This window comes from Monodelphis domestica, chromosome X, assembly GCF_027887165.1.
Source record: "Monodelphis domestica isolate mMonDom1 chromosome X, mMonDom1.pri, whole genome shotgun sequence".
In the NCBI taxonomy this organism is placed as follows: domain Eukaryota; kingdom Metazoa; phylum Chordata; class Mammalia; order Didelphimorphia; family Didelphidae; genus Monodelphis; species Monodelphis domestica.
Genome location: NC_077235.1, coordinates 87,013,868 through 87,036,618, shown reverse-complemented (window position 1 = coordinate 87,036,618; position 22,751 = coordinate 87,013,868). Strand labels below are relative to the sequence as shown.

The window sequence follows — 22,751 nt, the reverse complement described above, 5'->3', positions numbered from 1 at the left end:
ACACATGTTTGTAACATTTTATTTTTCTTGCTTTCTCAATAGATGAGAGAGAGAGAGAGATCAGAACTGAAAATAAAATTGATTTTTTTTAAAAAAGGAGGGTGTTTAATATTCAGTCCCCACAACAGAAAAATACCCCAAACAGAAGAATGTTAGAGCTCTGATGAAGATCCCATTTGCTAGTAGGATACAATATGGACTTTTGAGAATTTGGTGCTACATGGAAACCAACATATTTAGGAAAAGCCATTCAAAGTTTGGTTAGTAGGGCACTTGGTTATTAGAAAACTATTTGGATGAACATTTCACATAGGGAAGAATATTGGTCAACTGGACAAGAAGATAAGGGGTTAGAATCAAATTGAGGAGATGGAAAAGAAGCCCCAGTGCCCAAAATTTATGGAATTGGGAACATCAGAATCCCTGGCATACCAGGTTGCAAGAGGATCATGCCTGCCGTGGTATTGGTTTCTATTGTAATGATTCTAACTATTAGACCTCAAAATAGAGACTAGAATGTCTCCATGAGGTAAATCTTTCTTTTTAAAATAGTCTATTATTTGTATTCTTCAGTTAACAAACATTTTTATTAATCTGTCCTTCCTACTCTTCTCATTGAAAAAATCTCTTAAAATAAAAATAAGCCAAAGAAGAAATAGAATACCTAAACAACCTCTTATCAGAAAAAGAAATTGAATACTCCATCAATGAACTACCTAAGAAAAAATCACCAGGTCCAGATGGATTCACAAGTGAATTCTATCAAACATGCAAAGAACAACTAATCCCAATATTACAAACTATTTGACAGAATAAGCAAAGAGGGAGTTCTACCAAATTCTTTTTATGACACAAACATGGTACTGATCCCAAAACCAGGCAGGTTAAAAACAAAGAAAGAAAACTATAGGCCAATCTCCCTAATGAATATAGATGCAAAAATCTTAAATAGGATACTAGCCAAAAGACTCCAGCAGGTCATCACAAGGGTTATTCATTATGATCAGGTAGGGTTCATTCCAGGAATGCAAGGATGGTTCAATATCAGGAAAACCATCCACATAATTGACCATATAAACAAGCAAACTGACAAAAATCACATGATTATTTCAATAGACACAGAAAAAGCCTTTGACAGAATACAACACCCATTCCTATTGAAAACACTAGAAAGAGGGCAGCTGGGTGGCTCAGTGGTTGGAGAACCAGGCCTAGAGATGGGAGGTCCTAGGTTCAAATCTGGCCTCATACACTTCCCAGATGTGTGACCCTGGATAAGTCACTTCACTTGCATTGCCTAGCCCATACCACTCTTTTGCCTGGGAGCCAATACATAGTACTGATTCCAAGACAGAAGGTAAGGGTTTTATATTTAAAGAAAGAAAACAATAGAAAGCATAAGAATAGAAGGGTCTTAGTGGAATTGTGCGCCGGCTATGGGAGAAGTGGTGGGAGGGGGGTGGGGGGAGGAAAAGATAATGATCATTGTTTCCAATGAATAATGTTTGTAAATAACCAAATAAAATAATGTTTAAAAAGTAAAAAAAAAGAATAGAAGGGTCTTTCCGAAAAATAATAAACTGTATATATCTAAAACCATCAGCCAACATCATCTGCAATGGGGATAAACTAGAAGCCTTCCCAATAAGATCAAGAGTGAAACAAGGATGCCCATTATCACCTCTATTTGACATCGTACTAGAAACACTAGCAGTAGCAATTAGAGAAGAAAAAGAAATTGAAGGCATTAAAATAGGCAATGAGGAGACCAAGCTATCACTCTTTGCAGATGACATGATGGTCTACTTAAAGAAACCTAGAGAATCAACTAAAAAGCTAGTGGAAATAATCAACAACTTTAGCAAAGTTGCAGGATACAAAATAAACCCACATAAATCATCAGCATTTCTATATATCTCCAACCCATTTCAGCAGCAAGAATTAGAAAGAGAAATTCCATTTTAAATCACCTGAGGCAATATAAAATACATAGGAATCTATCTGCCGAGACAAACACAGGAACTATATGAACACAACTACAAAACACTTTCCTCACAATTAAAACTAGATCTAAACAATTGGAAAAGCATTGATTGCTCATGGGTGGGACGAGCTAACATAATAAAAATGACCATCCTACCCAAACTTATCTATTTGGTGCCATACCCGTTAAACTAACAAGAAACTTTTTTACTGAATTAGGAAAAAACATAACAAAGTTCATTTGGAAGGACAAAGGATCAAGGATATCCAGGGAAATCATGAAAAAAATACAAAGGAAGGTGGCCTTGCAGTCCCAGATCTCAAAGCAGTGGTCATCAAAACAATTTGGTACTGGCTAAGAGACAGAAAGGTGGATCAGTGGAATAGACTTGGGGTAAGTGACCCCAGCAAGACAGTATATGACAAACCCAGACCCCAGCTTCTGGGACAAAAATTCACTATTTGATAAAAACTACTAAGAAAATTAGAAGATGGTATGGGAGAGATTAGGTTTGGATCAGCACCTCACACCCTACACCAAAATAAACTCAGAATGGGTGAACAACTTGAACATAAAGAAGGAAACTATAAGTAAATTAGGTGAACACAGAATAGTATACATGTCAGACCCGTGGGAAGGGAAAGATTTTAAAAACAAGCAAAACATAAACAATTTTGACTACATCAAATTAAAAAGGGTTTGTACAAACAAAACCAATGTAACCAAAATGAGAAGGGAAGTAACAAATTGGGAAACAATTTTCATAACAAAATCCTCTGACAAAGGTCTAATTACTCAAATTTATAAAGAGCTAAACCAGTTGTACAAAAATCAAGCCATTCTCCAATTGATAAATGGACAAAGGACATGAACATGCAGTTTTCAGCCAAAGAAATCAAAACTATTAATAAGCACATGAAAAAATGTTCTGAAGCTCTGATAATCAGAGAGATGCAAATCAAAACAACTCTGAGGTATCACCTCACACCCAGCAGATTGGACAACATGACAGCAAAGGAAAGTAATGAATGCTGGAGGGGATGTGGCAAAGTTGGGACATTAATTCATTGCTGGTGGAGTTGAAAATGGATCCAACCATTCTGGAGGGCAATTTGGAACTATGCCCAAAGGGCTATAAAAGACTGTCTGCCCTTTGATCCAGCCATAGCACTGCTGGGTTTGTACTCCAAAGAGATAATAAGGAAAAAGTCCTGTACAAGAATATTCATAGCTGTGCTCTTTGTGATGGCCAAAAATTGGAAAATGAGGGGATGCCCTTCAACTGGGGAATGGCTGAGCAAATTGTGGTATATGTTGGTGGTGGGATACTATTGTGCTCAAAGGAATAATAAAGTGGAGGAATTCCAGGGAGACTGGAACAACCTCCAGGAAGTGATGCAGAGCGAAAGGAGCAGAACCAGGAAAACATTGTACACAGAGACTGAAACACTGTGGTACAATCGAATGTAATGGACTTCTCCATTAGTGTCAATGTAATGTCCCTGAACATTCTGCAGGGATCTAGGAGAAAAAACACTATCCACAAGCAGAGGACAAACTGTGGGACTAAAAACACCGAAGAAAAGCAACTGTTTGACTACAGGTGTTGAGGGGACATGAATGAGGAGAGACTAAATGAACACCCTAATACAAATACCAACAACACGGAAATGGGTTTGAATCAAGGATACATGTGATACCCAGTGGAATCATGCGTCGGCTAGGGGAGGGCTGGTGGGAGGGGGGAGGAAAAGAAAATTATCTTTGTTTCCAAGGAATAATGTTTGAAAATGACCAAATAAAATAATGTTTAAATTGGAAAAAATCTTTCCTTTCCCAAAGATCTGACAAGTATACTATTCTGTGTTCACATAATTTGCTTATAGTTTCCTTCTTTATATTCAGGTCATTCACCCATTCTGAGTTTATCTTGGTGTAGGGTGTGAGGTGCTGATCCAAACCTAATCTCTCCCATACCATCTTCTAATTTTCTTAGTAGTTTTTATCAAATAGTGAATTTTTGTCCCAGAAGCTGGGGTCTTTGGGTTTGTCATATACTGTCTTGCTGGGGTCACTTACCCCAAGTCTATTCCACTGATCCACCTTTCTGTCTCTTAGCCAGTACCAAATTGTTTTGATGACCACTGCTTTGAGATCTGGGACTGCAAGGCCACCTTCCTTTGTATTTTTTTCATGATTTCCCTGGATATCCTTGATCCTTTGTCCTTCCAAATGAACTTTGTTATGTTTTTTCCTAATTCAGTAAAAAAGTTTCTTGTTAGTTTAACGGGTATGGCACTAAATAGATAGATAAGTTTGGGTAGGATGGTCATTTTTTATTATGTTAGCTCGTCCCACCCATGAGCAGTTAATGTTTTTCCAATTGCTCAAGTCTAGCTTTAGTTGTGTGGAGAGTGTTTTGTAGTTGTGTTCATATGTGTTTGTCTTGGGAGATAGATTCCTAAGTATTTTATTTTGTCTAAGGTGATTTTGAATGGGATTTCTCTTTCTAATTCTTGCTGCTGAAATGGGTTGGAAATATATAGAAATGTTGATGACTTATACAGGTTTATTTTGTAACCTGCAACTTTGCTAAAGTTGTTGATTATTTCGACTAGCTTTTTGGTTGATTCTCCAGGATTCTTTAAGTAGACCATCATATCATCCTCAAAGAGTGATAACTTGGTCTCCTCCTTGCCTATTTTAATGCCTTCAATTTCTTTTTCTTCTCTAATTGCTACTGCTAGTGTTTCTAGTACAATGTTAAATAGTAGAGGTGATAATGGGCATCCTTGTTTTACTCCTGATCTTACTGGGAATGCATCTAGTTTATCCCCATTGCAGATGATGTTAGTTGATGGTTTTAGATATATACTGTTTATTATTTTTAGGAACGACCCTTCTATTCCTATACTTTCTAGTGTTTTTAATAGGAATGGGTGTTGTATTTTATCAAAGGCTTTTTCTGCATCTATTGAGATAATCATGTGGTTCTTGTTGGTTTGCTTGTTGATGTGGTCAATTATGTGGATGGTTTTCCTAACATTGAACCAGCCCTGCATTCCTGGTATATATCCTACTTGGTCATAGTGAATGACTCTCCTGATCACTTGCTGTAGTCTTTTTGCTAGTATCCTATTTAGGATTTTTGCATCTATATTCATTAGGGAGATTGGTCTATAATTTTCTTTCTCCGTTTTTGACCTGCCTGGCTTTGGAATCAGTACCATGTTTATGTCATAAAAGGAATTTGGTAGAACTCCCTCTTTGCTTATTATGTCAAATAGTTTGTATAGTATTGGGATTAGCTGTTCTATGAATATTTGATAGAATTCACTTGTGAATCCATCAGGTCCTGGGGATTTTTTATTAGGGAGTTCTTTGATGGATTTCTTTTTCTGATATGGGATTATTTAAGAATTCTATTTCTTCTTCTGTTAGTCTAGGCAGACCAATGATTCTCAAGTTGTCTCTCCTTCCTCTGTTTTCCTGGTCGGTCACCTTGTCAGTGAGATATATTATGTTTTCTTCTAATTCATTACTTTTTTTACTTTGCTTTATTAATTCTTGCTGTTTTGCAAGATCGCTGTCATCCAGTTGCTTAATTCTGGTGTTTAGGGACTGGTTTTGCTTTTCAGCTTGGTCTGCCCTTCTCTTAGAGGCTTCCAGCTCTTTCTCCAATTGTGAGGTTTTGTCTGTCAGGCTGCTGACCTCTTTCTGAATTTTCCCCCATTTTTCTTGCCAGAAGGTTTCCATCTTTTTGATAAGTTCCAATTTGAGTTCTTCCAGAGCTTGTGGATAATTTCCATTTGGGGGGGGCATGTTTTGATTTTGTTTGAATTCCATCCTCTTTCTCTTCTGCCCCTTGTGTATTCCCCCCATAAAAGTTTTCAATAGTCACTTTCTTCCCTTTCTACTTGGAGGTTTGGTTTTGGGCAGTGTGAGCGATCCATTTGTTGGGTTCCCCCCCCTTTCCTTTTTGGTCAGAGGTCTGGGTGATATGGGCAGGTTTTCTGTGGATTTAGGTTGCCTCAGACTAATTCTTCCCAGCCTCTGCGGTTTGTTAGCGCACCAGCCCCCATGCTCTGTGGTCTCTTCTCACAGGTGTGCAGGAATCTCCTGTAAAACCTCTCTGAGGGGTGGATCTCTGGTAGTCCCTGTCAGTTTCCAGGGAGCCCGGTGTGGCCTCCCCCCTCACTACAGCGGGGAGCAGAGCTTTGGTCTCAGGCCATTTTTTACAGTTTCTGGAGACTCCATGCTGTTTGCAGTTTGCAGGGGCCCTGTGGTCTGCGCGCTCTCTAGTTCTCTAGTGAAGCCACCCTGAGAGGTCCTTCCCTAGCAGTCCTTAGATCCCAAGGACCCTGGTGTGCCCCCCCAGACAGAGATGTTCCTCATTCACTCACTGTCCCAGTGAGCACTCTGAGCCCTTACTCTGGTTCCGTGGGAGAGGAGGGGGAAGGGCAGCTTAGTTCACGTTTTTGTGCAAGCTTTTCCTCCTTCTTATAGTGTGGCAATGTTCAAACCCCACGTACCTTTGTTTCTGTGGGGTGCTGGAGAGTCCCTCTGTTCTTCCAAAGATGATTTTTATGCTCTTTTGAGGTAGTCTATTTCATTCGGTGCTAGGGAGAGGAAGCGATTCACGTCTAGATTGCAGCCATGTTTACCCGGAAGTCCCCCAGGAAAGATTTTAAGACCAAGCAAGATGTAGAAAAATAAAAAATGTAAAATAAATAATTTTGATTATATTAAATTAAAAAGTTTTTGTACAAACAAAACTAATTCAACCAAAATTAGAAGGGAAGCAACAAATTGGGAAAAAAATCTTCTTAAAATTCTCTGACAAAGGTCTAATTACTCAAATTTATAAAGAGGTAAATCAATTGTACAAAAAAATCAAGCTATTCTCCAATTGATAAATGGGCAAGGGGCACGAATAGGCAACTTTCAAATAACGAAATCCAAACTATTAAAAAGCACATGAAGAAGTGTTCTAAATCTCTGATAATCAGAGAGATGCAAATCAAAACAACTCTGAGGTATCACCTCACACCTAGCAGATTGACTTACAGGACAGCAAAGGAAAGTAATGAATGCTGGAGGGGATGTGACATTCCAGTCTCCATGGAATTCCTCCACTTCATTATTCCTTTTAGCACAATAGTATTCCATCACCAACATATACCACAATTCGTTCAGCCATTCCCCAATTGAAGGATATCCCCTCATTTTCCAGTTTTTTGCCACCACAAAGAGTGCAGCTATCAATGTTCTTGTGCAGACATCTTCCCTAATGCCTTATACATTCTGTAGTTACTCTGAATGGAATTTTTCTTTTTAGCTAGTCCAGGTGTCACAGTCATGTATGGGAAGCATGGTGATGAGTGATTGGCTCTGAGGGCCATTGCAGCCATGGAGAGAGAGAGTCAGCCTGCTGGGAGACTAGTGACTAGAGAGAGGGAATGAGATAAAGAGGAAGGGCAGGAAAGACTAGGTCTGGCATGCCTGAGAAGGATGGAGTCGAAGAATTGCAGCACCATGACTGGGAGTTATGAGCTTCCTTTATCGTGACAAAGACAAAGACTTTTCTAGAGGGTAAAATCTTAAGCATTACAGCATTCTTGGGGGTGTTATTTTCCCACAGGAGGATGTTTGTGAAAATGACTCCCCACGTGAACATTACCAGGGTTGCTTTTATAGGTGTGAGCAAGTTGAGGAACTGTGATTGCTGATCTGTGCTTGGGGAAAGGTTTGGTACTTTCAGTCATGATGCTACGATGACTTCTTTGCTCTTCAGCGTGAGGGGGCTCTGGGTTTAATGATGACCTTTGGCTGAGAGCCTGGGGCCTTGCCAGCAATCTCAGGCAAGCATGACTGCTTTCCTTCATGGGCCTCACATCCTCGGATTTCTCATAAAGGCCCCATCAAATGAAGGCAGCTACATATCTGGAAACAGGTAGACATGTAATGCTTTTTTCCAGGACTGGTGTGAACTAAAGAGTGGTGAAAACTAAGAATGGGCAGTCCTGGAAAAAAGCATCTACTATGATTGGTAGAGGTGAAAATTTAAGGGAGGTGACATAAGAGACAATTTTCTTTAAAAGGAAAGGTAAAAAGTCAGTTCAAGGTAATTGGAGTTCAGGAGATTCAGTGGAGGACTGGAGCTTGCTTGGAGAAGGTCTTGTGGTGAGACTGACTCGCTCTCCCTTAGGCTCAGGGAGGCCACTTTGGCCTAGGCCTTTAGCTACTGCTTGGCTCAGCCTGAGCCAGAGCAGTTTAAATTAATTCTCGATCTCTCTCCTTCCCTTAATTCCTTCTTTCTTTATTAATTAAAATCTCCATAAATCCCAGATGACTTGGGTATTTTCATATTTGGGAATTTCCCCATGGCAACCACTTATTTAGATTTTTAAGTCAAAACACTAAAATTATCCTTACAGTTTTGGCATTTACAACACTAAACACTTAAGTACTAAATGTTATTGTATCCAACATCTTAAAGGAAAAATTAAATGAGTTACTGGAGGAAAGAGACAATAAAGCTATACTTGTAGGGAGTCTCCAACTTTCCTTTCTCTGAAGTAGGTAAATCTACCCCAAAAAAATGAACAAGAAAGAAGTTTAGGAGATGAATAGAATTTAGAAAAGTTAGATATGATAGACCTCTGGAGAAAATTGAATGGGAATAGAAAAGAATATACCTTTTTCTAACGAGAGACTACTACTACTACTACCTTTTTCTAAGCAGGGAACTACAGCTTCACAAAAATTCAAACCACAACTGATCAACAAAGAAAAAGGAAAAGGATTTATATGTACAAAAATATTTATAGCTGAGATTTTTGTGGTGCAAAAAAATTGGAAAATGAGGGGATGCCCCTCAATTGGGGAATGGCTGAACAAGTTGTGGTATATGAATGTGATAGAATATTATACTTTCCTATAAGAAATAGTTGGGGAGGGGGGCTAGGTGGCTCAGTGGATAGACAGGCTTAGAGCCTGGAGGTGCTGGGTTCAAGTCTAGCCTCAGATACTTCCTAGCTGTGTGACCCTGGGCAAGTCACTTAACCCCCATTGCCTAGCCCATACCACTCTTCTGCTTTGGGACCAATACAAAGTGTTGATTTTAAGACGGAAGGTAAGGGTTTAAAAAACAAAAAGAATATTGTTCAGTCCTAATCTTTGTGACCCCATTTGGGGTTTTCTTGGCAGAGCTACTAGAGTAGTTTGCCGTTTCCTTCTCCAGATTATTTTACATATGCCTCAGTTGCAAACTTAGGTTAAATGACTTGCCCAGGGTCACACAGCTAGGCAGCGGCTAAGACTTCAGCTCCCCAAAATGAGCCTTCCTGACTAGAGCCAGGACTCTCTCCGTTGTACCACATAGAGGCCTCTTAAGAAGTGATGAGCGAGATACTTTTGGAAGAATCTGGAAAGACCTTCATGAACAGATGCAGAGTGAAGTGAGCAGAATGGGAGTACACTGGACACAGCAACAGAATATTGTACAGCGATCAACTGTGAATGACTTAGCATTGCTCAGCACCACAAAGGTCTGAGACAATTCCAAGTTGACTGAAGAATGCTATCCCCCTCAGAGAAAGGACTGATGGAATCGAAATGCAGATCCAAGCTTTTTGGAGAGTTTTGTCTCTTTCCCTTTTATAACCTGTCTAATGGGGAGATATGTTTTGCTGCGTGAGTGCACATGTAGCACATGTATCAAGTTGCTTGCCTTCTCAATGGAGCGATAGGAGGGAGAGAATTTGGTACTCAGAGTGGTAAAAACCAGGTGAAAATGGCTTTTCCATGTAATACAAATGAAAATAAGCCTTCCTGGTCAAATAGAAGAGACTAATGAGATCACTAGGGGACCTGAAACAAGGGGCCAATTCCTAATTCACCCGGGGAGGGAGACTGCATCCCCAAGGTTGGCACAGCCTTCTGCCACACATTAGCCCTGGCTGCTTGATATAGACCTTGGCCTGCCGTCCTGACCAGTGTCCTGGCCCTTCTAGTGTTTCCTGCGGTTGAAATAGCCAGGCTCATGGGGCAGGGGACAGAAATTAGCAAGAGGACATCACGGGGTAGTCAGGCTGTGTGTGAGACTCCACAGATTTTCTTTTGGCTTTGCTTACGAGGCCCAAGCAAGCAAGGATGTTGCCGAGCTGAGAGTAATGAGCGAAGCTGGGGCTTGCTCCAGAAAGCCAGGGATGATGGGCGGCTAGGGTGACCAAAGGAAGGTCAAGTCCCATTGTTTCTGAAGCATGACATGCACTCCGATTGGGCTGGAGAAATGGAAATGCTTGGAATAAGCACCAGGGATGCACCATCGGCTGAATTCCTGCTCAGCCCAATGTTGGCTTTCCTTTAAGGAAACATCTGGAGTCCTGTGAAATCAAGAGAGACTGTGTTTATGGCATTCGCCCGCTCTAGGAACCTGATCACACAGAAAAGATGAGATTAGTCTGGCCTGACTTATTCTTTTTTAAATTTTTTTTATTTTTTTTAAATTTTAAACATTATTTTATTTGGTCATTTCCATACATTATTCACTGGAAACAAAGATCATTTTCTTTTCCTCTCCTCCCCCCTCCCACCACCTTTCCCTCTCCCATAGCCAACGCATGATTCCACTGGTTATCACATGTGTTCTTGACTCGAACCCATTTCCCTGTTGTTGGTATTTGCATTAGAGTGTTCAGTTAGAGTCTCTCCTCAGTCTTATCCCCTCTATCCCTGTAGTCAAGCAGTTGCCTTTCCTCGGTGTTTTTACTCCCACAGTTTATCCTCTGCTTGTGGATAGTATTTTTAGATCCCTGCAGATTGTTCAGGGACATTGCATTGACCTTAATGGAGAAGTCCATCACCTTCAATTGTACCACAGTGTATTAGTCTCTGTGTACAATGTTCTCCTGATTCTGCTCCTCTCACTCTGCATCACTTCCTGGAGGTTGTTCCAGTTCCCGTGGAATTCCTCCACTTTATTACCTATTTTTCACCCAAGCATTACGACATGCTGTGATGGATCTAGACCTGGGCGTCTACATCAAATACCAACTGGATGGCTCACTATTCGAGCTTTGCCACCTGACTGCAAAAACAAAGACAACAGAGAGACTCATCCTGGAAGTTCTCTTTGCAGATGACTGTGCTCTCATGGCCCACCAAGAAAATCATCTCCAAACCATTGTGGACAGGTTCTCCACCGCAACAAAACTGTTTGGCCTGACTATCAGCCTCAGCAAAACAGAGATGCTGTTCCAACCTGCACCAGGGAGGCCAACTAACCTTTACATTACATTGCATTACAATCGACGGCAGACAGCTTTCTAACATCAACACTTTCAAGTACCTGGGCAGCACCATCGCCAACGACGGGTCCCTAGACCACGAGATTAATGCCAGGATCCAAAAGGCCAGCCAGGCACTCGGGGGGCTGCACTGCAAAGTCCTCCAACACAGAGGTGTAAGCACTGCGACGAAGCTCAAAGTGTACAACGCAGTGGTCCTCAGCTCGCTCCTGTACAGTTGTGAGACATGGACACTGTACCGGAAGCACATGAAACAATTGGAGCAATTCCACCAACGCTCCCTCCAGTCAATCATGAGGATCCGATGGCAGGACCGAATCACCAATCAGGAAGTCCTCGACAGAGCCAACTCCACCAGCATAGAAGTAATGGTCCTCAAAACCCAGCTACGATGGTCTGGACACGTCATCCGCATGGACCCACAGCGAATACCAAGACAGGTATTCTATGGTGAACTGTCAGCTGGACTCAGGAAACAAGGCCGGCCAAAGAAAAGATTCAAGGATCAGCTAAAGTCCAACTTGAAGTGGGCTGGCATTACACCAAAGCAACTAGAACTCGCTGCCTCTGACAGAAGCAGCTGGCGAACCCACATTCACCATCCTGCTGCCACCTTTGAAGATGAGCGACGTCGACGTCTTGCTGCTGTGCGTGAACGCCGACACCAGGCCACAACCGCACCTCCCGTAACAACTGGCATCCCAGGCCTCATGTGCCACAGACTCTGCGCCTCAGCCTTTGGACTCCAAAGCCACATGAGGGTACGCCGTAGATGAAACTGCACAAAGTCAATAGTCATTCTCGATCACCGAGAGACTACTATATATATATATATATAATCAGCCATGGGCATGTGGTCTTTATTTTGTATCCCTTTTATTCCTTTATTTCTAATGATCATTAATAAATCTCCTAAAATATAATATTTTTATTATTGAGATTTCATTTTAATTCTTACAAGAGGAGAACCATGCATTTTGTAGAGCATTTAAAATAAAATTAAAACAGCTAAAAATCACTTTTGAAAAGTGATGAAATACTGGAGCCTAACATATAATTGTTAACTTTTTCGTGAATAATTCTTGATTGGTATCCAATTTGTCTTTTTAAAAATTCTCACCTTCTGTCTTAGAATCAATACTAAGTATTGGCTCCAAAGCAGAAGAGCTGTAAGGCCTAGGCAATGGGGGTGAAGTTTCTGAGGTCACATTTGAACCCAGGACCTCCCAGCTCCAGTCCATTGAGCAACCTAACTACTCCCATCTCAATTTCATCTTCACCAAAGCTTGATCTTATTTCCAGACTTGGTTAATCAAGGTCCCTTCTAACTCACCTTATCTCAGGGCTTAGCCTCTGGGGCACTAAGATAGCCTAGTCCTTTCCTTTGGATCCCAGCTGCCAGTAACAGCTTCCCTTATGAATGAATGTCCTTTGGCTGTCTTAAGCAGGAGTTTCTTGGGATGTTTATTATCTCTTTGTCTATTCTGTCTTAACCATCTGTCTAATTCACTCTCTCCTTGGGAGTACAAGGAGAAAACTGCCAGGAAGAGAACACCAGCATCAGAGCCTTTGAAAGACCAATGCCCCTGTTTTCTTTAGCCACCCTGATCAGCAACTGCTCATCTCTCCTCCAGAGCAAGATGATCTTAAAACAGCCCTTTGAAATGGAAAATGCAACGACAGCTGAAGACAGTTCAAGTGATCTCTTGGCAAGGCCTTAGCGCACACAGTAATGTGGGCTGGCACTATCCCTCCTTTAGCCTCCACCCAGATTTCACCTACAGGGCAGAGTCTTTGCCCTTTCCTGCCCAACTTTCTGAGCCTTTCTTGTTCTCTGAAGTCCCCAAGGAAGCTTCTGTACTCTCTACTTGGTTCTCCAAACCTTTCTAAGTCACTACCCACTCCAGATCTCCTTGGGGAGCTAGATAAGAACATATGTAGGGTACCCCAAAATCCCAGGAGGTTTAACCACAAGCCTTCTGGAGAGTGTTCCAAGGCTGGGATGATTCTCAAGCAAGCCCCTCACAGGGGCCAAGACACAAGTCCAACCCAACACTCCCAATCTCACTTGTGTTGACATGTCTCTCTGCAGGCCTGGCGGAAGCGGTGGTTTGTGTTGCGGCATGGTCGGATGAGTGGGAATCCCGATGTTCTGGAGTACTATCGGAGTGACCATTCGAAGAAGCCTATTCGAGTGATTGACCTGAGTGAGGGGGAGGTGCGCAAGTATGCAGGGCCGGACTTCATCCGGAGGGAATTTCAGAATGACTTTGTGTTTGTCGTCAAGACCGTCTACCGCACTTTCTACTTGGTGGCCAAGACTGAAGAGGAAATGCATGTCTGGGTGCACAATATCAGTCAGATCTGTAACTTCGGGCAGGGGACCAATAGCACAGGTAGGAGCTATTTTTTCAGAACCTGCTGGAGGAATTCCCCTGGCATTAGGGTCTAGGATAGTGATGGTGAATTTATGGCACAGATGCCTAAGATGGCATACAGAGCACTCTCTGTGGGCACACGGGACACCCTTCCCCCTACCCCCCCCCAGTTTGTTACTAGAAAGGCAGAGAGACTTGGATGGAGCTGCTCCCCTTCCCCTCTCTACCATGCCTAATGGCATTATTTCATATCACCCTTCTGCCCAGCAGCCCAATGGGAGTGCTTCCTCCTTCCCATGTCTGGAGTAAGGGAGGGGTGGAGCGTGGCACAGCACTCAGTCTCTGGTAGGAGGCTGGCAAGGTACTCGGTCTGAGGGGGATGGGGGGAGCCTGGCACTCCTTCTCTGAAAGGTTTGCCACCACTGGTCTAGGAGGAACAGGGTGGGAAAAGTGCCTATGGTGGGGGAGGGGGCTCTTCCTATGGAACATCACCTCATCCTTAGCTGATGGTTTCTAAGTCGTCTGAGTATTGTGATCTAGGGCCAAGCTCCTCAAGAGTTGCCCTCAATATGCCGGGCTGGAGTTAAGGGTTTGGTAGGAGAGTAGGGAGGCCACTAAAGTAGAGAAAGCAGGTTGACTATTTAAGGTTAGGGTTAGGGTCCCCTCTGGGCTTCTTGGCTATATCTGCCCATGGGTCCTCCTGAGCAGGGGTCCTTAGGCTGAGAGGGCACAGATTTCAGGAGATCTGCAAACTTGTTGGGGTCCTAAAGAGAATCTGCTCACTATTTCCATAGAACGGGTTTCCTTTGTCATCGTTTGCATTTGATTTTATCTATGTGAAAATGTGATTCTAAAAGGGGACTCTGTGCCCCAAACAGAGGTTCAGAAGCTTGGCTCCAGGGAGTAGTGCCCAACCTGGTAGATGCCTGCCTTCCTTGAGTCTTTCCCCATTTGGGAGGCCCCTGGTCAGCCCTCGGACTGGGTGCCCATTCCATGCCCAGCTCATTGCCTTTTCCACATCAGCATTGGCAGGCAGCTGCCACTTGCTTCTAAGCACCATTTCATTGCAGGGCACTCTGGTGCTTGTTGACTGACTCCCAAACCTATGGCCAGCTCTGAGCTCCAATCTGATTGACATGCCCATAATGGAACTCATTCTATTCCTCTCTAACTCCCCCTACCTTCCAATTTCTCTAGTTCTGTTGAGGGCACCCTTCTCTTTCCTCAGTCATCTGAGACTCCTCCCTCTCCTTTCACCCTCCCTTCTCCCCTTTCTCTCCACTCACCCAGATAGCACCTCTCCTGGGCATTATTGCTCTAGCTTCCCAATTGGTTTCCCTGCTTCACATCTCTTCCAGTTCCAATTCATCAGAGTTCAATTGTGAAAGCAGAGATTTGGCCAAGTCACTCCCCTGCTCAAGAAGCCTCAGTGGCTTCCTATTGCTTTTTGGGTAGAGTCCAAGCTCTGTTTGGCATTCCCAGTCTACCTCCCCAGACATAGGCCTGCCTGCCCTCCCTGCCCTTGGCATTTTAGCCCAACTGGTCTTTTCGCTGGACTGTGTACCCAATGTTCCATCCCCTTTCAAGGGGTACTAGCTCCGGAATTCTGATTGGTCCATCATTCCCACTTGGGCGAACACTCCAAACGCAGACCCCATGGACTGTTTGGGGGATTTCCCAGTCTTAAGAAAGTGATGGAGAAAACGTGCATGAGGCAGATTCAGCTTCCAAGTGGGTCTCGTGACGTTTTTCCTGGAGACTCTGCTGGTCACAGGCCTGACTTCCTAAATCCGTATCGGCTCAGCTGGTACTTCCTATGGAAAGGCTTTCCGGATTCCTCACCCTGCCCTTCCCTTTCTGCCTTGGAAGCTTACTTTGGGTGGACCCATTCAGTGTGTTTAGGTTGTGCTAGAATGCAGACTCTCTGAGGGCAAGGCCCATTTCCATTTCCTCTCTGTATCCCCAATGCCTAGCAAGACCATCTAGTCTAAGCCCTGATTCATAGGCAGACTCGAAAGGCAGCAGAGCTGGGGTTGGAATCCAGGAGCTCTGACTGAACCCAGTGCCTGTCCCCTCTGGCACTCCAAAGCTCTTTGCACCCAAACCGTGGACCTTTGGATTCTCCTTTGGATTCCGTTGAATCTGGCAAAACAGATCGATGTTCGATGCTGACAGTAGGCACAATTGTTCCCAAATGGTGGCTACCTAATGTCCTGGCCTAGTCCTTGACGCCAGTCCGTCAGCAGGTCCCATCCAAGATCGGCAGCTAGCTTGATGGTCTGCTGCTTTGGCCGTGCTGCCTAATCCGGGAAGTGGGCGTTTTTCAGCCATTGGGTTTTTCCTGTGTGCATTGCTAAGTCTCTCTCCGCCAGAGGCTTCTCTCCAGGCTGGCACCAAACCCTTCATCGTTCTTTTTGGGCCCTGCCATTCACCCAGTTCCAAGTCCGTCTGCGACATCTTGTCTGCAAGCTGATCATTGGGAGAGGCTTTGTCACATGGTGGAATCCAGCCATTGAGCTCAATAAGAATGAATTAGCCGAGAGGGGCGGGGAGGCATGCCAGGAGCTTTGGATCTGGGGTGGCAGGCTTGGATGGTGAAATCTTGGGCTTTAGGGTTTCTGCAGCTAGACTTGTGATGCGAGGCGACCTCAGGAACCCCCGGGCTCCTGCCAACTCATCTCTGAAGAGGAAGGGGAGATGGGCTCTCCTCATGGGGGATTTCTGTATTGGGGAACAAGGCTGAAGCTCCCCATCTGTTCCCAGCCCAAATTCTGGTCAGGACTCACTGGCCGGGAAGGTTCCGAGCATTGTTTTCTGGCCTTCCGGAAGTGCATTGGAGTCTCCTTTTGGGCGGCGGGCTTAGCATCTGGGGGCCAGTCCCTCACTGGGGAGTCAGAGGCCGGGGACCCGGCCGCGTCTGGGCTTTCATAAAGGTGCCTGGGCAGCTCCGAGAGGGGAGAGGCCCAGGGAAGGGAGAGGCGGGGATGGATGAGACTTGACACCAGCTTGGGTTTGGGATGCCAGGGAGGGAGCGGCTGAGTCTGACCAGGAGGCTGCTTGGAATCAGTCCATCAGGCATCTCTTTCCCTTCTTGGGACATTGCTCTGGCTTCTCCTTCTCAGCATCCACTGCTCAAAGATGGGAATCTGTACTTCCGAAGTGGTGGGCGGACGACTGGCGTCTCGGGAACGCTCTGAAATGTTAAACCAGGTGTTTGTGTCTCCAAACAGACTCTGCCGAGAGCCTTTCTCTCATCACCTCATCTCCTCAGCCTTCCCCAGCCGGCTCCTTCCGTGGGGCTCATGTAGCCAACTCCTCTCTTAACGCTGATGACTCTACCACAGCTGCCTTCCCTGGTAAGGAAGCCAGAGCTGACTCCGAAGCACTCTCCTTGCCAGACTATCTGGTTCTGGCCCACTGTGAGACAAGAAAGCTCAATTCCAGCAGGTAAGTCCGCACTGCTGGCTCCCGAGGGGAGCAAAGTGCCCATGACACACTCTCCAGGCTAGAAATCCCCAGTGCCACCAAGGAGTGAGCCCTGATTTGGGGCATTTGCCACGTTCGGAGGGGGGGATGCTTCTCCCTCTGAGAGCCAGTTTCCAGGACTCTCAGGAGGTGCTTCCCAATTCAGACCTTTGGGATGCTTGCTTGGGAATTGCATTCCTGAAGCTGATGCCAGTAGGAGGCATTGTGCAGGCAACAGAATCAAGCCCACCAGCCCCTCTTGGCCATTACAGTGGAAAAGCAGAAGTTGCCCATCTCTCGCACTTCCCTATTTGGGGGCACCACCACCCTTCTAGTCACCCAGGCTAAAAACTGTGGCGCCATCAGCAACTCTTCTCTGGTCCTTCCTCCCCCATGGCAGATCCATCGCTGTGTTTTGGCCATTCCATTTAGTTCTCTTTGCTTCTTTCTGGTCCCATCCCCTTCTACCTGGGTGATGATGGTAGCCTGCTGGGCGATCAATCTCCTGGCTTCCAGGCTCTCCTTGCTTCAATCCATCTCCCACCTAGCTGACACAACAGCAAGTCTGAGCGCGCCCTTCCCCTGCTCCAAAAGCTTCAGTGGCTGTCGATTGCCTCTGTTTGCCTCTTTGGACTCCAAACTGCTAAGCTTGGTAGATGTGGCTCCAAAGCCTCGTTATCCAGTAAGGCTCCCCACCTGCCTGCCCACTCACCCCTCTTTCCCTGGAAGTAGTCAGTCTCCCCATTCCAGAGGAGCTGGCCTGCCCTTTGTTCCCAGTCTGGGCTCTGCACGCTCTCCCTTCCAGGGAGCGTCCTGGCTGCCGCCTTTGCCCACATGGAGCTCCCTCTTCCTTTCCGCCTCCGCCCAAGACTTCCTGGGCCCCGAAGGCTCAGCTATGGTGCCATTTCCTTCTTGCAGCTTTCCCCCTTCTCCCTGCTCCAACCTGCATTGAGTGCTTGGTGGGGAGCTCTTCTCCATATTCAGCCTCAGCTGTGTACCCTGTTGGGCTGCCCTCTCCTCTGCCGTCTCAGTGTCCTTTGGGCTTTAGAGCTAGGGCCCAAGGTCTTCCCCAGCATGGGTACTCAAGTCATGTTTATAGAAGGAAGCAGAAAGGAAGGGGGAAGACAGGCAGGAAAGCAGGAAGAAGGGGACATCGAGGCGGGGGGGGGGACTGGCAGAATCCCTCTACTTTCCCCAGGAGTAATGGGAGTCAGTGTCCCCCACACACACACACACACGGTCTCACTGGCTGCTCCCAGCAGCCCGAGCCGTCTACTGCTACACCCATATCAGGAATACGGGAGCCTCGGGGAGAGAGGCTCACCTGGGTTTGCACAGCTCAAAGCTGGCTGAGGAGAGAGGCAGCTTCCGCCTGGACTTTCCTCCTTCCAAGGCCGTGAGGCTGGAAAGATTGGTTGACTCCCTGGCAGACTGGCACTTCTGCCTTGGTGGACAACGGGGAGGCCCTGCAAGTCCGGGAGGAGAAGAAAGACAGGGTCAGAGTGGAGCATTCTGGGTCTGGCCTTGGTGTGAAGAATTGGGAGAGGGGACAGCCTGGAGAGAGGCTTCCAGGCCAGGAGTCTCTGAGAAAAGCAGTGAGGCCGTCTGGTAGGGGAGCTGCTGGAGGCCTAGAGTGAATGGCCACCTGGAGGCACAGGACATTGCAGAGGAAAAAGGATCTGGCCCTTGGCCTTTCCGGGGCTTTGGTGAGGAGAGGGGGAGGCCAGGAAAGAGAACAGCAGCTGGGAGGTAGCCTGGATAGGGGCTTTGGGAATTAGGGCGGAGGCTGACAGGGCTCTGGGCCCCCTAATGATCCTACCAGCTTCAGGCGTGGAGCACTTGATGGCAGACAAAACCCTTTTCCTCCAGGGTCCCTCCCATCCCCAGCTGAGGCCAAGTCGGGCCGATTTCATCACGCTTCTTTTGTTTGAAAAATCATCAGCTTTCAAAACAATTGGATGGAGGGATGCTTTTTGCCATTACCTCCCCAGCCTCTCCCCCTGCCCTGTGCTGCAGAGACCAGTGGGACAAGAAACGGTGTCTGTCCCATCATTCTTTGCCCAAAGCAGAGAGAAGGATTCCATCTCCCTTGGAGACCATCTGGCTTCCTTTGAGTGCTTTCTCCTCTTTTAAACCCTTAGCTCTTACCTTAGAATCAATCCTGTTCATGGGCTCCAAGGCAGAAGAGTAATTAATGGTGGTTGAGCAATGGGAGTTAAGTGACTTGCCCAGGGTCACACAGCTAGGCAGGGTCTGAGGTTGTAGTTGACCCTCCAGGCCTGCCTCCCAGTCAATGCAGTCTACCTCTTTTCTTCTGAATAAGCTCTTCCTTGGGAGCCTTCCATTTAGAATAAAGCAGAGCCAGGTGGGCCAGTGGAGCCTGCCATACTCCCAACCCAGAGCCCCCCAACCCCTGCAGTTAGTGCTCTTTTCATTCCCCTCACTGGGATACCAAAAGCTCTACCCCCAGAAAAGATCGCCAGCCTCCCAGAAGCCTTCGCAACTGTTTTGGCAGGCCACGATGACCCCTCCAATCGAGCAGGGCCCTGGGGAGCCCAGGCCAGCAGGCCAATGGGACTCAGGCCAGTGGAGGCACAGTGGGGTTTCTTGCTGTGGCTCCAGAGCCGAGAACATCGTAGTCTTTCCTGTGTTCACCTAGCTCATGTCATTCACTCCCCTGTCGTCCAGCAGATGTGATGCCTGGTCCAACTCCGACCGATCCCTGGAGCAAACGTCGTCAGATGAGGTCTTCATCGATCCCCTTCAGGCCCAGGCAGCCAATCACACGCTGCCCTCTTTGTGCAGCGGGAATGGACTTCAGGATGGGCTGTCCCCTGGGGGCCACGCTGCTCTGGTTGGCTGTAGCAACTTTGGGGGACCATCCAGTGACTGCTCATCACCTTTACCTTTGCTGGGGAGCCCCTCAGCTCCCAGTTTTCAGGTGGCCAAGGGACCCGCCATGTTTTCCTGTGCCATAACAAGAGAAAACATACCCAACACTCCACCCCCTCGTCCTCCCAAACCAATCCATTTCATGGAACAGCGCTCCTCGGAGGAGAGGCCCCCTCTGTGGGACGGCCATAGCAGCAGCTGTGGCGGCAGCGGCAGTGGCAGCAGTGGTGGGGGCAGGAGGACTCAGTGGGCTGGAGTTCCAAGAAGGATCTCCTTGTCCAGTTTAGATGCTGTCAGAAGCGGTCGGGGTAAGTATCCACCCCCCTCCATGGGTCCTCAGCTCTTTCAGTGAGAAAGGAAGGCTGGAGGGCAGAGTGGGATTAGTCAGCCAACAGTCAGTCAATGGGCATTTATTAAGCGCCCACTTTATGCCAGGTATTGTGCTAAATGTCCAGCTCCAAAGGGGAGAAGGGAGAGAAGATCCTTTGTGGTGGCCAGGGAAACCCAAATGGTGGAGGATGGGACCCCGGCTGTGCTCTGAAAGACAGGAGGAGGGTATTGGGGAGGGGAGGCTGACCATCTGGTATGAGCTGGGGTTTCCTCCTTCCCCAGCTTTCTCCATGTGGGCATTCTTCTATGGCCCTCTCCTCTTCTTCCTTGCCATTCTCTCCCTCGGCACTCTTGTTTGCTACAGGGCCTTAACCATCACCACAATGAATGTGCCTCACAGATCCCTCTCTAGCCCTGACCCTGGACCCACATCTGCCCCTCCCTCCAGGACGTCTCTCCCTGGACGTCCCACCGGCATATCCAACTAGCTATGGCCAAAACAAATGACCTGTCTTGAAACCAGTTCTTCTTCTCTGCTTCTCTGCTAAGGGCCTCCATGTAGACAGGATCATTTGAACCCTGGGAGTTTGGGAGATTGCCTGGGCAGAGGGTACAGTGAAGAAGAGGGCCCAGGACAGAGCCTCGGGGAATATTAGAGGAGAGCAATCGGAGGCAGGAAGAGTAACAGGAAAGAACAATGCCACCAAAGCCAAGGGAGAAGAGTGGCCCGAAAGAGGACGGGAGCCCAGAAGGCGGGTGTCCAAAGCTTCAAAGGAAGTTGAAGAGGACAAGGGCTGAAGAGAATCCAATGAAGGAAGGGTTCACCATGTTCTGCTTGGTCCCAGAGAACAGACCATGGGAATGGAGTGCCCTGGGAGCCCCTAGAAAAGCCCCCTAGCTCCAAGGCATTCTGTGGCACAGCCAGTGTCCACGCAGCACCACAGCTCCTGAGCCCCCACTAGTGTGGCCAAGATACTGCTGTTGCTTCACTAGCCCAACCAGAGCCCTGACATCTTCTCCAGGGTAATGGGTAATGGGTGGAAGTGGCCAAGCTGTCCCAGAGTGGAAGGGGATGGCTTGGAAGGCAGGCAGTTTCCCTTCACTTCAGACCCTCCAGCAGAGGTTGGCTGCATATTGGTTGGGGAGGCTGGAGAGGCGAGCAGGAGTCTCTTAAACGAAGCATAATCTTCAGGTTCTATGACTCACTAGCACAGCGATCTTGACTGGTTCCCCATTACAGACAGCTCTCACTTTCTGGAAATTTGTATTATGCGGAATTGGACTCCCCTCAGGCTGCTCTGCTGCAGCAGCTCTGGGGCAGCCCCCAGCCAGGGGGCCTCTCCTCCACGCACTGAAGCTGCCATGGAAGGGTCAAGGCTATGAGGGGAGCGGGATGTTATTAAGCTAGAATTGGCTGGTCCTAGAGATTGACGGCCATCCAAGGCCTCAGCGATGATGGCTTTCTAGAACGATCTGCCTTTATGCTATGATCGATCCATCTTTGGATTCACAACTGGAGGTGCTTAAGAGCACAAGACTCATTGGGCCCCTTCACCTGTCCTGTGTTCCCATCTGGCTTGGAATCTCCTGCAGAGGGCAGATATCAGGTGCCATCCAGACCCAATCACAAGACCCCTCATTTGGGGAGGTCCCCCTGTAAGGTGACTGACGATCATGTCTGGTGTGCTTTGCTTTGCAGCTGACAGAGAAGGCAGTTCCCTGCGATGCCACCGCGATAAGAGGCTTAGTTTGAATTTGGTAAGAGCCCCATCTTGTTTCTTGCAATTCCAGGTGGGCCAGAGAAGTGCTTGGGTTCGGCTGGTTAGTTGTTCATTTTCTTTTGCTAGCTTCCCTGTTCTTCAAACTGACTGGGTCACTTGGCCCTTCACCCCCAAACTGAAGCAAGCCGTGCTCTCACAAACTCCTCGGCACTCCTAACCAAGCCTCCCTCTCTAGCAAATGCATCCCATGTCACATGGGGAAGTCTGAAGCCACACCAGGAGGTCCGTGTTAAAGAGATCCAACCCAGAATCTTCATTTATTTACTTTAAATTATTTTTCCATGGTTACATGATTGTATTCTTTTCCCCCCTCCTCCCTCACCCTCCCATAGCCAACAAGCAACTCCACTGGGTTTTGCATGTGTCATTGATCAAGACCCATTTCCATATTATTACTATTTGCATTAGAGTGATCACTTAGAGACTACATCCCTGATCATATCCCCATCAAACCATGTGATCAAGGAAATGTTCTCCTGTGTTTCTACTCCCTCAGTTCTTCCTCTGGGTGTGGATAGTGCTCTCTCTCATAAGTCCCTCAGAATTGCATTACCACTAGTGGAGAAGTCCATTATGTTCAGTTGTGCCACAGTGTATCCCTCTGTGTACA

At 46.6% G+C, this 22,751-nt stretch overlaps 1 protein-coding gene across 2 annotated transcripts in view; it reads left to right on the top strand.

Moving 5' to 3' along the window:
• GAB3 (GRB2 associated binding protein 3) overlaps positions 1 to 22,751 on the top strand; it is a 143,863-nt gene that overhangs the window by 90,747 nt on the left and 30,365 nt on the right. For both annotated transcript variants that reach the window (XM_056809530.1, XM_056809529.1), the window contains exons 2-5: positions 13,388 to 13,691; positions 16,904 to 17,120; positions 19,830 to 20,338; positions 22,060 to 22,118. In XM_056809530.1, the coding sequence (XP_056665508.1) occupies positions 13,388 to 13,691; positions 16,904 to 17,120; positions 19,830 to 20,338; positions 22,060 to 22,118 (1,089 nt within the window). The remainder of the gene's footprint in view (positions 1 to 13,387; positions 13,692 to 16,903; positions 17,121 to 19,829; positions 20,339 to 22,059; positions 22,119 to 22,751) is intronic.